The following is an 11,993-nucleotide window of genomic DNA, read 5'->3' on the forward strand; positions in this document are numbered from 1 at the left end:
ACAGCGACCTGTAGCCTCTCTCTCTCTCCTCTGAGCTCCTCCTCTCTCTCACCTGTTCACACAGCGACCTGTAGCCTCTCTCTCTCTCCTCTGACCTCCTCCCCTCTCTCACCTGTTCACACAGCGACCTGTAGCCTCTCTCTCTCTCCTCTGAGCTCCTCCTCTCTCTCACCTGTTCACACAGCGACCTGTAGCCTCTCTCTCTCTCTCCTCTGAGCTCCTCCTCTCTCTCACCTGTTCACACAGCGACCTGTAGCCTCTCTCTCTCTCTCTCTCCTCTGAGCTCCTCCTCTCTCTCACCTGTTCACACAGCGACCTGTAGCCTCTCTCTCTCTCCTCTGACCTCCTCCTCTCTCTCACCTGTTCACACAGCGACCTGTAGCCGCTCTCTCTCTCCTCTGAGCTCCTCCTCTCTCTCACCTGTTCACACAGCGACCTGTAGCCTCTCTCTCTCTCCTCTGACCTCCTCCTCTCTCTCACCTGTTCACACAGCGACCTGTAGCCTCTCTCTCTCTCCTCTGAGCTCCTCCTCTCTCTCACCTGTTCACACAGCGACCTGTAGCCTCTCTCTCTCTCCTCTGACCTCCTCCTCTCTCTCACCTGTTCACACAGCGACCTGTAGCCGCTCTCTCTCCGGCGGTCCAGCTCGAAGGTCTCTCCCAGGAGAGGGTTGAAGGGCTTCCCCGTGCGGTGCACCGTGGTGGAGTAGGAGGACACGGAGAAGGCCGCCACGTAGCACAGCTGCTCCAGGGAGGTTTGGCACTTGGCCCCCTTGTCCAGCAGCTCAGAGTACTCCAGGTCCTCAGACAGACGCTGCAGCATGGAGATGGGCTCGTTAAAGTTCACCTGAGAACGAGAGGAGAGAAGGGAATATGCTATGAGAGGTGATACTGTGATGTTATGACTGTTTTGGCAAGTGAGCTTAGTAGCACTGTTGTACCTTTGACTATACCTGTACTGTTGTACAATTGATTGTACCTGATTATTCCACATGTCGGTGTTGCTCACAATCGGTATGTCGATTGTCAGTTATAGTCTCCTACTCTATGTTTTTACTACAGACACTTAAGCTTGACTGAGTGTCTTTTTATCTTTTGTAGATTGTACATTTATGTCTGTATGTGTGTATTTTGTATGTTCAGGACCTCAGGAAGACTAGAGGTACATCTGTGTGCTTCTAATGGGGATCCTTAAATCAAATAAAAATCTAATCAATGCGTGTGTACTAGGGGAACAACGACAGAGTGATGTGGTGGTACTCACAGGCATGGGGATCTTGGACAGCTCTTTGCCGATGCAGTCCTTCATGATGCTCCACAGGTTGATCGAGTAGTTGGGCTTGTCTGGGATGCGGGTACGCCGCTTCCGCACCGGCTCCACGTCCAGACAGGGAGACTCTTGGTTGATTGCTAGCGGCTGCTCGTCCAGCTGTGAACGACAACATTGATAGTGGAGGAGGGCGATTAAAGATGAACCGACCAACCGACGATTAAAAGAACAGCAACCAGTAGTTGTGATTTGGTGGGGGAAGTGGAAAACACAGTGTTGCGTTTCAGTAAAAAAAAGTAGCCAAGACAGTTAAGCTAAGCTAACTGCCCTCAGAAATTTAATTTTACTGGAAAAATGGATTTGGAGTTTTAGCAGCACAGCAATGTCAGAGAGTGGATGAGAGAGAGACTTACCGACTGATCGTCTGGGCAGATCTCACTGTTGAAACCGCTGACGTTACTACTGGACCTTCTAACAGGGACACAGAAAACATAGAGATTCAACTGGTATAAATGTGATGAAAATAAAACCTTATATCGTCATCATCATCATCATCATCATCATCATCATCATCATCATCATAAGATTGTCAACTGGCCCTTTACAGCGCCACATGAAAAGGACTCAAATCAAACATACTTATTTGGGTCTGGAGCAACAAGAGGGTGGAATTGGACTGCTGGGTGGAATTCCCTTTAAATAGACCCCTTTTAGATCCCTTTTAATATAACTTTCTAACACAGTGGTTCTCAAACCTCTCCTCGGGGACCCCCAGCCGCTCCACATATTTGATCTGTTCCACCGCCAGCACACCTGATTCAACGTGAATCACATACAAAGCGATTCTGATTTGTACTTGATTAGTTGTATCAGGTGTGCTGGAACAGATCAGATATGTGGAGTAGCTGGGGGTCCCAGAGGAGAGGTTTGAGAACCACTGCTCTAACAGACCGTATAGGTCCGGCTGAGTGACTGGAGACACACTGACTTGTGGAACTGGGGGTCTGCAGGGACCGTGATGAACTCCGGGGCCTCCTCCATGGCGTCAAAGAACTCGTTGTCGTCGTCCTCGTCGCTGGCTTCCCCCTTCCCTTGGGCCAACGCTGAGAGGAGAGAGGGGCAGAGTTTTATAACGTACAATTATGTGAAGAACAACTTCATAGCAGGACTGAGGCGATACGTAATCGCAATCATCAATGTCTTGGATTTTTGTGCGTCAGTTCCTGGTACTATCCACTATGACACAACAGGGGTCTGTGGTGGAGTTACTCGCTTGCCTTTAGATATTTTCAAGGCAAGGGACACTTGGAAGATTAAGACCGTGTTAATGTTTTATCTATTTATTTCTTACATTTGTTTATCTTCTTTTATTGTATTTTATCTTCTTTTTTTTTTTTTTCAGATTTTATCCCTTTTTCACCCAATTTGGTAGCCAATTTAACCCAACGTAGCATCCAATTATCCCCTGCCTATTGCATAGGATCCGCCGCACGACCCCGTGGCCGGCAGTCCCAGAGGAGGCCGCCAGGCAGACTAGGCTGACTGGCTCCTCGAGCCCAGTACCGTTATTCCGGCGCCCAGGGGGCGGTGTTGCGCGACGGATCCTAGTCCAGAAATACTCCTATACCGCCCTCGGAAGCGGCCGGCCAATATGCCGCTTCCCGTGTGCCTCGGCCATATCTGGATCTGGCGAGCCGGGATACGAACCCCGGCCCCGGTGGGCAGCATGCACTAGCGGCCAGTGCGTAGACCGCTACACCACCGCGGGGCATTGTATTTTATCTTCTACCTTCTTTTTACAGTTTTATCTACTTCCCCTGCTTATATATTCATTTTATGCTTGTATATGTTTTTATATTCACTTTATGTTTTTATCTCCCTGTTGTAAAGCACTTTGAGCTGCAGTTCTTGTATGAAAGGTGCTATATAAATAAAGCTTTACGTACTTACTTACTCTGTGGAGTTACTCTGACCCAATAAAGGTCTTCTCTGTCTTTACGGCTGAGTTAGAGAGTACTATTCATTCATTCATTCATTCATTCATACTAAGTACACCTACATGTTCACAGCGCCTCATCATATCTAGTGGTAGTAATATGGTGGTTTTAAGTCTAAACGTCCCCTAGGCCCCTTAAGGCCTTCTCTAGGCGAAGGGTCAAAGGTCAAAGGTTAAGAGGTATAGGTTCTGGGGTAGAAGCCCTTTCCTCTAAAGGCCTTCTCCAAAGGGAAGGGTCAAAGGTCAAAGGTTAAGAGGTACAGGTTCCTGGGGTAGAAGCCTCACCCTTGCTGTCTGAGGCGGGGTTGGTGTGCGAGGAGCCCCTGAAGGCCCTCTCCAGGTGGTTGTGCTGCTTGGCCAGCTGCTCCAGGGTCTCCTCCAGCCTCACCCTCTGGTCCCGCTCTGCCTGCAGGGCCTTCTGCCAGCGCTTACTGTGGGCCTGGGCCAGCGCCACGAAGTCTGTGCACGCCTGGAGAGAGAGAGAGCAGAGGTACGTCACTGCCACACTCATACAACACTCAAAACAGGGTATATACAGGAATCTGGAGGTTCATTTGAAAGTGACAGTTGGATCTAAGTGACAGTTGACACTAGAACAGCCGTGACTATGTTACCTACTCAGGGTATATACAGGAATCTTGAGGTTCATTTCAATACCTTTCTAAGACTTTTTAAAGACCTTGTCAATATTTTTCCAGACTTCACCGCCACTTGGAGCTGTAACCGTTTACATCAGTGACACCTTTAACTTAACAGTTTTAGTTTGCAATAGACTAGACCATTATCATACAACAGAATTTACGGTTCATCTTTGTTTTTTAATAAAAACTAATAAATTCACAAACTTTTACTAAATGTTTTTAGGACTCAAACTCTTTGGACAGAGTCTAATTCAGAAAAATAACTACAAAATTCAAGACCTCATAAAATCGTGATGAGACTTTTTAATACTTATTAAGGGTCTTGATTTTCCCAAAATTGATTTATCAACTTTTAATACTTTTCAAGACACCGCGGATACCCTGGAGAGCACAAGGTACGTCAACCGCAACATTCATACACAGGGTCCCCACACCTTCTGAAACATCACATTCAAGCACCTTTCAAGGACTTTCAAGACTCAGTTCCCTCAAATTCAAGGACCCAACACGGCATAGTTTGAGACAGACCTATGGTGCTTTTCCATCAGCAGCCCGCGTTAGTGCAGGGTTAGATCAGTTCGAGGTCAGGTCGGATCACTTTGATCTGTTCTGGTTTTCCATTATACACAAACCGACCCGGACTAGTAGGAGGAGTAGACGATAGTAGGCGGAGTTACGCGTCACACGCAGCCTGGCAAAAAGCTTCCGGGTGTACACAGCAACAGCCGTGATTTTTTTGGAGAGAAAGAGAAAGAGAGAGAGGAAGCTATGTACACATAATAAAGTCATGTTTTTTGAACCCTTAAAACCACTGCCTTCACTTGTCTGCTTTATGAACTGTAGTATCATCATCGGGAAACGCCGACAAGACGCGAATCTACCGGCATTTGACTCATGACACAGCCGGTGTTATTCACAGACAAACACGGTGCCGTTTGCGGGTTAATAACTTCGGTTTACCGGGGGTTAGGATAACAATTCAAACGTGTCCGGAAAGAGGAGAAGCCAGGGAATTCAAAAGTTTTTGAATGGAGTCGATCCTCCACTCCTATCACCGTGGACACAGCGCGGAGCGAATTCCCTGTTAAAACCAGCATTTGACTCATGAGTGAACGGCGAACTCCCGGTTCATCGAGTTTACGGTTAAAAGCATAACTTCTCGGGGTGTCAGCGCGGTGGTTAAGGGCTCAAAATGACCGTAGACAGATGGTGAAGTTAGCAAAGGAGTATTGTGTTTGTACCACCTCCACAGCCTGTGTTATTCACGGACAAACACGGTGCATAATAGCGATTTTTGTGTTGTGCTTGTTGTAAATAAAAGTTATATGATTCATTGAAATGACATTAAACTAAGATAATACGATGGTCAGCATAATTTCCCGAATCTTTATTAATAAGCTATTACAGAAAATGTAGTGACATTTTCCTAGAGTGAATGTGGTATTTCAAGATGGCGGTTAGTGAAGAAATCTATGGGATGGGACATGGGATGACGATTTCCATTGACCAATCAACGGTGTGCAGCGTCACACGTCACACGCAGCCTGGCAAAGAGACCCGGATATGAAATTTTAGACCCTGCTCTCGATGTGGAGCTAAAGAAGCGAGCTGACCTGGGACCGAACCGACCTGGAACGACGAATGGAAAAGGGGAACGAAGCGGGCTGACCCGGGTCAGCACCAGGTCAGCACCGTAGTGGAAAAGCGGCTCTAGATGAGAATTTATATAATAGGAACTATTAGAGACAACAATTAAAAAGAGAGGCTTGAATGGGTGAATACTAGATGGTCTCTTGCCTTCTCTACCACAGCACAGCAAAACAATAGATGTGTAAAGTGAAGCAATACAATATTTACTAGTTGACGAGCTAAGTAAAACATTTTTGACATTATTATTTTTTAGAGAGAGATAGAGAGAGAGGGGAATTCAAGCACTTTCAACGACCCAAGTCTATTTTCACAAACTTTTAAGGCCTTGATTTCTTTTGCTCAAATTCACAAACTTTCAAGGATTTCAAGGACCCGTGGGAACCCCGCATACAACACTCACATAAGATAACAGCAAACTACAAAGTCACATCTGAAGAACCATTACAGGAATACTCAGAGAGGGCACTTCCCCTGTGAGCAAGGGGTGGAGGCACGAATGGGCAGAAATACATTTAGGCTGACGGCTTCTTTCTTTCTGTTGAAGTGTGTACAATTTTCTGTATTTGTTACTGTTCATATATATTTTTGTAAGCTACCTACGTGTTGTTATTCCTGTCCAACCTGAACCAGCTCACCCCATCATTCCAACTGTCAGTGTGTGTTGCTTATGTCCTTGTGTAGAATGTCGAGCAATTAGGCTATACACTTCAAGTCAAGGTCGTGGGGGTGCAGACAGACAGAGGGACACTCACGTTGATCATGGCGTTGGAGGTGATGCGGAACAGCGTGGCTCTCTCTGTCACTGCCCGGATCTTATCTACGGCCTCTCCCGTGAGGCGCAAGCTGTCCAACTCAGACAAGGACCTGAGGGAGACCAGGTTCAGGGCAATGAATGAATGTGCATCATATCTATATATATTGCATATTAGGGATGCACCGAAATGAAAATTCTTGGCCGAGGCCGAAGCCGAATTTAAGGAAACACTTGGCCGAATACCGAATACCGAATACCGAATGTGTATCGGCAGTTTTTAATTTTATCATTGCATAAACTAAATACATTTTGCTTTTTATTCATGCTTCTCAAAGAAAGAAATTGAGATTGAAAAAAAAGAACTTTTATATATAACTTATTATAACTAATTATCGTGGGATTTAATCTCTACTGCTTTCCAGGGTTCAAGTTAATGATATTCATGATTTGTCTCTACATAGGCTTCAGAAAGTATTTAGACCCCTTCACTTTTTTCACATTTTTGAATAGATTTGCCATCAATCCACACACAGTACCCCATAATCTAAGTAAAAACGTTTTTTAATGTTTGCAAATGTATTAAAATGTAAATACAGAAATACCTCATGTACATAAGTATTCAGACCCTTTGTCACTCTTAAAATTAGGTCAAATGCTAAATGTCTTCAACAAGTCATTCAACAAGTTGAATTGAGTCCACCTGAGTGTAAGGATAATAGTTCATGTTATTTCAGAATGAATATCTTTTGTTTTTATAGTCTCTGGTTTGCATAGAAACCACCGCATGATACAGCTGCATGTCATAAACTCGTGTAGAACAGCTGGGAGTCTGAATATGTTTTCAACAAGGCAACAACTCTGCTTCTTCCGCTACGACTGCTAAGCTAACTAGCTAGATGAGTGTAAGGTTGCGTTCGTAAAGTCGCTCTGAGAGCGCTTGAGCGCACACTGGGCCCGACGTCATAGAGAAACCGAGTCATTTGATTGGACGAGAGGCATTCCACGAGTGCTGATCGGACTTCCTGAGTGAATTTACGAACGCAGCCAGTTTTGAAAGCGCGTCGCCTCGCGCCGCGCGCCTGTTGAGAGTTATATTTAATTGTATTGCGTCATCAAAACACGGCCACTATTCGGTGGTAAACATTCGGTGTTTTCACTCATTCGGCCGAATACCGAATGTGCTTTATTTTGCGATATTCGGCCGAATACATTCGGTGGCCGAATGTTCGGTGCATCCCTATTGCATATATATATATATGTGGATAGATCCTCAATACCACATGACTATTCAGACAGTCATACCTGAGTGAAAAATGTAATAACCAAAATATTGTGTGTGTGAGTGAGTGTGAGTGTGAGTGTGAGTGTGAGTGTGTGCGTGTGCGTGCGTGCGTGCGTGCGTGTCGAGATCTTTGTGTCGTGTTTCAGCTCTCTCCGTTGACATTCACTCGGAAAATTGAGACGTGAGAAACTCATCACTTTTTTTTGCAAATGGAATCATTAATCATTTGCTGACCAATCAGACGATCCAAAAGGAGGAGGAGGAGGGGTGTGATTGGACTGACCTCTGGAGGGCGGAGCCGTGTTTGGAGATGAGGTCGTTGCAGGTGCTGAGGTCCTCCACCTTGCTGCCCAGGATCTTCAGGGTGGACTGGACCTCGGAGCTCTGCGCCCCCCCGCCCCCCTGGCCCGGGGGGGAGGACGAGGAGAAGTCGTCCCCGGAGTCGTCTGAGGAGGAAGACGAGAAGAGATGTTGTTCCATAAAGATTAGGGGGGGCGGCTGTGGCACAGGAGGTAGAGCCGGCGTCTAATGATCGCAAGGTTGGCAGATCGGCGGTTCGAGTCCCGGCTGGCCACATGACGAAGTGTCCTTGGGCAAGACACTGAACCCCAAATTGCTCCAAATGAGCAATTGCTCCAAATATATCTAAATCTAAACCCTCAAGACCACCAGCACCTTTTCAGCCGCAGCCCCGTCCCTCTGGAACGCCCTCCCCAACCACATCAGACAGGCCAACACCCTCCCAACATTTAAACAGGCCCTCAAAACCCACCTCTTCAAGCTCGCCTTCACCAGTTAACCCTCTCCCCCTCCCCTTCCCATGTGAATGAATGGTCTTTATTGTCATTGCTATAGTACAGGTACCAAACAACGAAATTTGGGATGTGTCCCCAGCACTACCTTAATTAGGCCCCTATACTTTCTTTCTTTCTTTTTATTATTACTACTCGATCTTCTCAGTTTGTAAAGCGTCTTTGAGTGTCTAGAAAAGCGCATATAAGTCTAATGTATTATTATTATTATTATTATCTTACCAGACTCAGCCTGCATGCGCGCGGCCTTGGCCTTGGCCAGCTCCAGGGCGGTGATCCAGCGCTGCCTCTCCACCTCACAGCTGGCCTTCAGGTGGTACGTCTGCGCGCCGCCGTTGGTGATGACGAAGTTGCAGGCGTCGTCCACGGAGATGGAGGCCGTGGCCAGGTTGATGGTGCCCCTGCACGTGTGGCCCATCTCCGCCTGGGTCCTGACAAACATGGAGGGAGAGAGATGATAATAATAATAATAATAATAATAATAATAGCTTTGAATCTGATTTAATAAACTTTATTTTGAAAGTGAACTTCTGAGGAACTGTTTCACTGAGAGACAAGCATGTCTTTCCATTGTGCAGGGTAGCCTACATAGGCCATATTTTGGGAGAACTTTTATTTTTTAATTTTTTAAATCAACCCTAACCCTAAAGATCAGGTGGTTTGATTATTTCTTTGAACGTGTGCGGTGGGATCAATAATAATAATAATAATAATAATAATAATAATAATAATAATAATAATTGAGTAGATTTATATAGCGCCTTTCTCAAACCCAAGGACGCTTAACAGATTTCATAGACAGACAGTCAGACAGACAGAACAGAAAAACAAAGCAAAGAAACAAAGACAACGAGAGTGATAAAACTAGACTAGGGGCCAAAGGGCTTAGAGAACAGGTGGGTTTTGAGGGCTGATTTAAAAGTGTCCAGGGTAGGGGGGCATTTCGGATCGCTGTGGGGGGGAGAGAGTTCCAGAGGGTGGGAGCTGCCACGCTGAAAGCTCTGCTCCCGAAGGTCCGTAGGTTGGTGCGGGGGGGTGGACAGCAGGCCCATGCCTAGGGACCGCAGGTTCCGGGAAGGGGTGTGTTGACAGAGAAGGTCAGTGAGGTACTGGGGGGGGGGGGGGGGGCGCAAGCGTGGAGGGATTTGTAGGTGAGGAGGAGGATTTCGTAGGTGATGCAGGACTGGAAGCCAGTGGAGGTGAATGAGGGTGGGGGTGATGTGCTGAAAGCTTCTTTTTCACATTCGAAACGCAAAGGCTTCGGAAACCGTGCTTTTTCACGAGCTGCACACCCGGCCTCTGGAACTCTCCACTTTTAAGTCCCACCTCAAGGCCTACCTGTTCTCCCATGCATACAACCTCCCCTACCCCTAACCATCTCCCTTAACGCTGCCACCCCCCTCCCCCCCTGGACATGCATACAACCTCCCCTACCCCTAACCATCTCCCCTAACCCTCCCACCCCCGCCTCCCCCCCTGGACATTGCTGTGTTAATTGTTCCCTGTGCCTGTTTGTTAACTCTGTGTTCTATGTGCTCATGTTATCTGTAGCTTGTTGTTTCTGTGTTTTCTGTTTTTCCCATAATCGTCAGCGTCCTTGAGCCCCGGGAAAGCGTTATATAAATACAATGAATTATTATTATTACATGTTTGCTGAACCTATCGCTAGATCACCAGCGGGAAGGTCAGAAGTTGTATGCACATGACTGTGTGTGTTTGGTGACAGACACTGCTGCTGAGCTTTGAACGAAGTTAAGACCAAAATGGAGACTATGAATAGCTTTGCCATGAGTTGCTGCACGAAAAGAGAAACTACGTAATGTAATTACATTACGTTAACAAGCAGCTTCCCCTTTCTATCCATGGTATGTACATATACAACATATGTACATAATACATCATATCCTCCATGTTTTTTTGTTTTGTTTTATCCCAGAATAAAGCAGCTGTTTATAACAGTGATAGGGCTACTTTATCAACGTCTTTCAGGGAAATAATATGCTGCAAAAAACATCAACATCTTACCTGTAGTAGGAAAGCAAGCCATTGCTCAGGACAAACCACCTACGCTGGTATCCCTTGATGTAATTAGTCCATTTGAACACCCAGCCCTTGTAGGTGTCACCAGCTGGGGCGGTGGGGGATTTGGGCGGCTCCGACATTACAGCCCCCCCCCCAAATCAAAAAAACAAGCTGATCAGGGGGCCTAGAGACAGTGAAGGAAAGACATCAGCGAATAAACATGGCAGTACTAGCAGTAGTGTCATGAAATTGCAATGCCCTCATTTATTAGTCTGGCAGTACTTTGGCTGTGAGGGTTGTTGACTTTAGCCAGTCAAAGGGCAAGGATCACTATTACATCACATCATGGAGTTTGCCTATGTTCATAATCACTACTGTACATGGCCTAATGATCAAATTAAACCAAAAGGAAACATCCCAATCTCTCCATATACTGTCGGTATAACGCCTAACTGTGTTAGGCCAGCTAGGCTACATGTGTTATCATGTCATATCGGCCTATTCTGTCAAATCTAGAGAGACAGACTGCTAACTAACTAACTAAGCATTGGCAAATCGTGAGTTTAGAATGATAAGGTTCTATCTCCGTTTAGGGCAGTTCAGAGATATCGAGCGTCAAAGTTTTTACATTCCATGATGTTTTGTGAGATGGAACCTTTGTATTTTATGAATTACTAACTCAAAAATGTCAACATTTTAAAAATAACACCACACAGGCATTAATAAACACCTAATGGATCAGATTATGTAAAAAACAAAATTTTGACAAAAATTGAGATAGAACCTTATAATTCTAACGTCACGAAATCAGAACAAACTGCTCTGATTGGTTGATGACGCCTGGTTAAAGAGAATCACTAAAAACCAACAGAATGGGGGTCGCTTACGCAATGAACCCCCCCCCCCTAATGTCTATTAATGTCATTTATTTGCTGAATCAGTCAGCTATAATAACTCACTGCTAAATGAAGCCAGAGGGGGGGGCAGGTAGGTAAGGGAACTGTGCCAGGGGGGTCTGATTAATCACTGGGATGGGGCATCAAACGCTTCGCTCCCCCAGGGAACGTTGTTGTTCCAACACCAACACACGTATCGAAGGCATTCAATGCGTTCATTCAACCATGTGTTAACTTCCTATCGAGGGGCTTCTCTTGACCATGGGGGGAATTGATTGATGAAAGTGAATAGAACTTAGAACGTAGAACTTAGAACGGGTACAGAGCGTTCCATGGGTCGTTTCGATGATTCCAGGGATTAGTCCTACCCCCACCCCCTGTCCCAGACAGACTCGGGTCATGTTCGCTAATCACGTTCAGCTAAATCAAACTTAACAGGTTCGCTTACTAAGTGACTAAATACTAACTTATGGTTGGTTTGGGCTCTTAGACGAACAACTAGACTGGCTTTATATGGCACTATGACATTTAGGGGTTAGCGATATTATTATAAGTAAGTGAAAGTTGACACGCAAATGTCTCTAAAGTAGCTTTGGTTGGTGGCTAGCATAGCAACATAGCATAGCAACCACATCTGTTTACCTTGACGTGTCCGTGCCGCGAGACCAGCC

At 45.9% G+C, this 11,993-nt stretch overlaps 1 protein-coding gene across 2 annotated transcripts in view; it reads right to left on the bottom strand.

Annotated features, from left to right (window-relative positions):
• Positions 1–11,993, bottom strand: part of LOC308169635 (oxysterol-binding protein 1-like) — a 21,720-nt gene extending 9,727 nt beyond the window's left edge. Inside the window, exons 1-10 of one of the 2 annotated variants that reach the window (XM_080544341.1) lie at positions 11,965–11,993; positions 10,430–10,610; positions 8,627–8,835; positions 7,876–8,038; positions 6,309–6,420; positions 3,551–3,734; positions 2,258–2,372; positions 1,683–1,740; positions 1,264–1,428; positions 601–846 (exon numbers count right to left, since the gene is read on the bottom strand). In XM_080544341.1, the coding sequence (XP_080400467.1) occupies positions 601–846; positions 1,264–1,428; positions 1,683–1,740; positions 2,258–2,372; positions 3,551–3,734; positions 6,309–6,420; positions 7,876–8,038; positions 8,627–8,835; positions 10,430–10,566 (1,389 nt within the window). In that variant the 5' untranslated portion in view covers positions 10,567–10,610; positions 11,965–11,993. Of the gene's footprint in view, positions 1–600; positions 847–1,263; positions 1,429–1,682; positions 1,741–2,257; positions 2,373–3,550; positions 3,735–6,308; positions 6,421–7,871; positions 8,039–8,626; positions 8,836–10,429; positions 10,611–11,964 lie in introns of both variants that reach the window. The other variant, XM_080544342.1, reaches the window with a different exon arrangement.

Source organism: Nansenia antarctica, assembly GCF_963989245.1.
Source record: "Nansenia antarctica genome assembly, chromosome: 13".
Lineage (NCBI taxonomy): Eukaryota > Metazoa > Chordata > Actinopteri > Argentiniformes > Microstomatidae > Nansenia > Nansenia antarctica.